The sequence below is a fragment of the Rhinopithecus bieti genome, unplaced genomic scaffold, assembly GCF_001698545.2.
Source record: "Rhinopithecus bieti isolate Rb0 unplaced genomic scaffold, ASM169854v2 scaffold_905, whole genome shotgun sequence".
NCBI lineage: Eukaryota > Metazoa > Chordata > Mammalia > Primates > Cercopithecidae > Rhinopithecus > Rhinopithecus bieti.
Window position 1 is genome coordinate 2142172 of NW_016803348.1, and position 5781 is coordinate 2147952.

Sequence of the window (5781 nt, forward strand, 5' to 3'; positions counted from 1 at the left end):
TTTTTTTTTTGGTCAAGAGGATTGCGACTTGGCAGTTTCCAAGTAAAATCTAATCATGCTATGATTGTATGGAAAATTTACCAGATATTTTTGGTAATTCTTTGCTTCTTCAGTCAGCTCAGTTTTCTGCTAATAACAAAAATAACTGGTCATAAAATACAAAAGAAAATGTTTTGAGATTATATTTTATTAATTTTGTTTGAACAAAACTTACTTACCTCGGTGAATACTTCAGTTGATTCCTTAGGGAAAGAAAATGAATAAATAACTTCACTGGGGTAACACAATAGTAATTTTTGTCCATATCATAATAATATAGAATTAGGGCTAATTATTTTAATAATTCAGGGTCAAGCTGTTACTACCAAGAAACACAGTCCTACTTTATAGAAATCTGTTCTGAATTAAATGAATGTAAGTACACATTAAAAGGACATATCCTGTGTCAACATAATGGTACCTGACTGAAAATACATTTTATTTCATATTTTCCATTTACCTACATTGTTCATATAATGTCAAATTTCCATGTAATATGGGCAGATGCAAAAGAGAGAGAGAGAGAGACACAGAGAGAGAGAGAGAGAGGAAAAATAATTAAGTCTACTGAGGTGTGTGGCAAAATCTGCATGTTCTTTCTTGGAGGACCAATGTTTTTTAGATTAGTGTCCACAGGCCCACGGTTTGAGGTGGAGAGAAAGGGTAAAGCATGTTTCCCAAGGCACTAAGAAGGAAGATCTTGCTTGCTTTGGGCCCCAGGCCACAAGATCCTGTACCACAATTCATACTTCATCTTCTCAAGACCCTTTCCAACTGTGCTCTCCCTCTTGGCACTTTCTCTCACAGCGTGTGTTCCCTGAACCTGTGATTTACATAACTTGTAACCCAGTCCAGTATTCAACTCCTAAACAATATTAAACTACAGTGAAGGCAACTGACAGAATCCTGATTTGACTGTCTTATTTTAAAAATTCATTTTTTCTAATGTAACAGAGGTCAGACATATGTTATCTGAAAGTGTGTGATAGAACAGCTACTCTTGACCATGTAGATGGTTCATTCCAGACCTCTAACATGACTTTGAATCTGTGTATGTTTTACAAGGGTTTTCCTTTGTTTCCATTCGGTATGTCAATAGCATAACACCTAATTTACTTAAAATAATTAGTCAACAGCAAGAAACAGAGTATTTCTCAATGAACTGGTTAATTGTTTGATTTTTAAATTATCATTTTCCTCCCTAGGGATAACCTACTAGAACATTATTTGAGAAATAAAAGTATAATAATCAAAATTTTAGAATCAGGGCAATTAAATACTTTGCAGTATATTCTTAATATTTGTAGACAAAAGATCTTTTTTATACTACAGCAAAGGTATTATTATGACAGGTGAAAAAGACTAATTGCAATAAAATTTTCAGTTCAAAAAATGGTAGAAATCTGTTTTTTTAAAAAATAAAGCAGCAGCAAAAACATAGAATACTTAGGCTGTGTGGAGAGGTCTTGCTAACATGGAAGGTCTTGACTGAAAAAAATTTAGGTCAATTGAGAAAATCACAGTTAAGGAGTAAAGAGGATTTTTACGTAAACTAAAATATCACTCAATTTTATTAAAAGAGGAGAATTTCAGAAGTATCAATATTTTAACGTTTAGTTTTTAGAAATATGAATCAAATACAGCTTCATATAGAAACAATACTTTACCATATTAACAGTCTTTTTTGGTGTTTCCTTAAAGGAATAAAGCAAGAATTAGACACATTGTTCTCAGTGTATTGATTATACATAATTTCCACTTGGATGTACGGAGAAAAACTACTCTTTTGTAAAGCAGAATAATAAAAACAAATTTATTTGTAATGCTTCTTTTAATCATTTTTTTATCTCTAAGATCTGGAAACATGTAAGTGACATGGTATTTGCTAATACAGTATTTCTTAAATAAATAATAATTGAATGAATGAATTTTTCGTAAGAGTAATTTAGGAAGCACATACTTTTAGGCAACTCATTTAAATAATTTTGATAATTGCATGTTTATTTAAAACATATATATAATCAAACTTGTAAGTTAAGTATATATAACATTTCTTTTATTTTTATTTGTATTTTTAAAATTTTTGAGACAGTCTCTCTCTTGTCGCCCAGGCTGGAGTGCAATCATACTCTCTTGGCTCACTTCTACCTCCGCCTCCTGGGTTCAAGTGATTCTCCTGCTTCAGCCTCCTTAGTAGTTTGGATTACAGGCACCCGCCACCATACCTGGCTCATTTTTGTATTTTTTTTAGTAGGGATGAGGTTTCACCATATTGGCCAGGCTAGTCTCAAACTCCTGACCTCAGGTGATCCACCAGCCTTGGCCTCCCAAAGTGTGTGAGCCACCGTGCCCGGCCTAACATTTCTTCTTAATAGCAATAACAAGTTTTGAAAAAGCAGAATTTCAGGAAAAAATATTATATAAATAATAGCTTGGATAGAGAACAGGTAAGGGGAAAAAACAAACTGGCAAGTTTAAAAGTTTACAAGAATGAAAACTTACAGGAAAGCAAAAAACTAATTTAGAAGATTCCCTTCCCAGAGAGGATCTGGATTCGGAGAAGCAATGCCCTTTGGAGGATCATTAACAACAAATCTGGACGCTGATCTCTCTTTTCCTCCCCTCCTTCGTGAAATTCCCTCTTTGTCCAAGGCTAGGGCGAGGGCTGTCTCAGATACCCTGCTGCTGCTTTGCTGACCACAGACAAGATTTCTTTTCAGGACCTGATCTCCTCCTTGCTTCTTACCTCAGTCTCAAGTCTGACTTTATTTTTTACTCTGTGTCACAATGAATACCTTCAGAAGCAGAAAAATCTCTTCAATTGCCTCTGTAACAAACTCAGAAAACTATCCAAGATGAAAAATCATGCTATGGAGATCTTGCCAGGTTATAAACTAAATCTATCAGCTATCTATAAACCTCCCAGGTTGGCATTGTCTGATGGGGCGGTCTTGGGTTGTCACTGCTCCCATTGAGGCCTGCCTGGAGCAGAAGTCTCTTTCTGGTCTCTCTTGCATAATGCCCATGAATGAGTTTCTAAAACTGCTTCAAGATCTAGAAGAGTGTTGTATCAGAAATGCCAACCACTCGGTCAAAAAGCTACTGTAAATTCCTATTTATTAGTGGCTGGAAAAAATTTTAGTTCACCTCAAAGAAAAATAGTTTGAAAATACCTACCAAAACTAAAAATAAATATACTAAACCTAAACAACTCAAATGTCTTCTAATTACAGGGCACTAGAGGACTGAATTGTGGAATATCATCAGCAGTGTACCTAGGTAGATTATACCTGCAAGTGACAATAAGGATGAATGTGCTAGAAATCTATTGAGGGAAAAATGCAACACCAAGGAGGCTACATCAAGTATGATATTCTTTGTAAATCTCACAAACAAACCAGACTATACACAGAGAGAAACTACTTTGAAATTCAGGGTATGTATGCTTTTCAAAAGAAATGAAGCCCAATCTAAACGCTAATATGAATTACTTGAAGGAGATTTTCAACAGGAAATAAGACCCTTAGGATCTTTCTGATATCATCTTGTCATATTCAGAGTCTAACGTTAGCTATGAGAACTTACTGTGTGGTAAAAGCAATTTATTACTTAATATATTAACTTTATTAAAAGTAATGTTATTGTCTAAAATGAATGTTCTAAAGAGAAATAAACACAAGCAAAACGAAATCATGTTTAGGATCATATATGTATGAAATAAAACTTATAAAATATAGAACTATATGTATTAATTATAATACTCATAATTTATAGTGACATGTGTTACTTATTAATTTGTGGTATTAAAGTTTGTGACAAAAATATTATACAGATTTCATGTACATATCCTCTAACCCCAAAATTTCACTTTTAGGACTGTATCGTATTAATGTGTTTGTGTATGTATAAAATAAATTATTATAAGAATATTGTTATTTTTCTAATTAAAAAATAGAAGCAACATTTATCATTAGGAAACTAATGAAGATGTATCAATGAAGATGTACACAGTGGAAGTAACTGAAAAAATTTTAAGAAAGAATGAAAACCACTAACTGATTAGGCTTTCATTTCTCGTGGGAACTGGCAAATTTAGTTTGGTTAGTTGATTCATGCAAGTTTAAACCTCCTTTACTTGATTATTCATAAAATTATGACAAAAGTAGTTGTTTGTTTTCATTATCACCGGTTTCCTATGTTTTCAGTTTTTTGGTGATCATCAATATTATAACATAAGGGAAAAATCAGCTTAAATATGTATTTGAAAAATGATATATAAATAAACTTGTGCATATAGATGCATATACTGTCACATACACATCATCTGCTATGTCTCCATATTACTGGCAAAAGTGTAAAATATCTTAATTCTGATAGTGAGGATATGTCTCAGTAAGTGTTTTAAATTTTATGTGTTCAAACATCCCTATAAAACTTAGATAAATTCAATAATTCTTCCTTTAAGAAAAATGCAGATGTTTTCAAAACAGTGAAATTTTCCTATTTCCTATTTATAAAACTCTCCATCAGTCTCAAATTAAGATCTACTACTTTCCCTTAGAAGTTACAGGCTAATATGAAAATGGAAACTAGCTTTCCCATATCAATGGAGTAAAAAGGAAGGGAGGTAGAGCAAGATGATGGCAAGTTTGGTGTCTGTTCATTGGTATGGGAAGACTGTCCCAGGTCTTTTAACCAATTAATTCTTCAGGGCTTCCCTATATAAATAGCAGAATCTTCATGCCAAACTAAAACTATCATGTTTTTTATATACAGAATATTTTTAATTTATATTCCAACAGTGAAATAATAATCTATATTAGCAATGACAAATTTAAGTTAATATAGTAAATAAATTTAAAGAATACAGAAAATCTTGTTATTTATTATATGAGTTGATATTATATACTGTTTCCAAATATGCTTGACTATTGGTTTTTCTCAAATACACTGCCATTAAATTGTTTCATCTTTTAGGTTTTAGAATGAGGGGCTTTATATTCTTGGAAAGAAATAAAAAAAAATGTATCTACTGATTCAAGAGGAATATAGTGCCAGTCTAGCATTTGATGACAAACTTGCAACCAATTGGTGATAGAAAGGTGATGGAAAACTAACAAGAAATCTTTTCAGGAATATCTAACTTTGACAATGTGGTTCACGAATGTCACACAAGTACATTTTCTTGGGACCCTCTTGACATCCATTCATTACCTCTTTCATACTTAGGTATTTAAAAAGATACTTATAAGGAATAAGATTGGTAAAACATAATGTACATGCATCTAAGATATATCTCATCGTTGAACCAGTAAATACATGAACACATTTTACCTGACTGGTGTGTATAACTACTTCATTTTTCTCCTTATATTTCAACAAAATAAATATCAGATTGTTATAAATAAAAGCAAGTCATAATAGATAAATAAAAGTAATTCTTTAAGTATATTTAATATAAGCGGTTTATACTTACTTTCTGAGAGATGCTGGCAGATTCCTTAAAAAAATATAAATAGTATGTTTAATTACTTATAAACTTGTTATTTTTCCCTTTCTTTGGACTTTTAATTATTCCTGGAGACGAAATAAGGGAAATCAAACTAGGCTTTTTATTGGGTGGCTATATTTATTGGTCCTGTAACAAGAGAAAAAAGCTTTAATTTTATGGTCTGATCAAAAGGCTGAGGAGAACTTGGATTATTTATTGCTCATATTAGAAAAAGCTCCTTAAGACAAATC

At 32.1% G+C, this 5781-nt stretch overlaps 1 protein-coding gene across 1 annotated transcript in view; it reads right to left on the reverse strand.

Moving 5' to 3' along the window:
• LOC108534008 (alpha-S2-casein-like) overlaps positions 1-5529 on the reverse strand; it is a 10737-nt gene extending 5208 nt beyond the window's left edge. Inside the window, exons 1-4 of the mRNA XM_017879075.1 lie at positions 5516-5529; positions 1707-1733; positions 219-242; positions 82-126 (exon numbers count right to left, since the gene is read on the reverse strand). Of these exons, the coding sequence (XP_017734564.1) occupies positions 82-126; positions 219-242; positions 1707-1709 (72 nt within the window). The 5' untranslated portion in view covers positions 1710-1733; positions 5516-5529. The remainder of the gene's footprint in view (positions 1-81; positions 127-218; positions 243-1706; positions 1734-5515) is intronic.
• Positions 5530-5781: the final 252 nt, after the last annotated feature.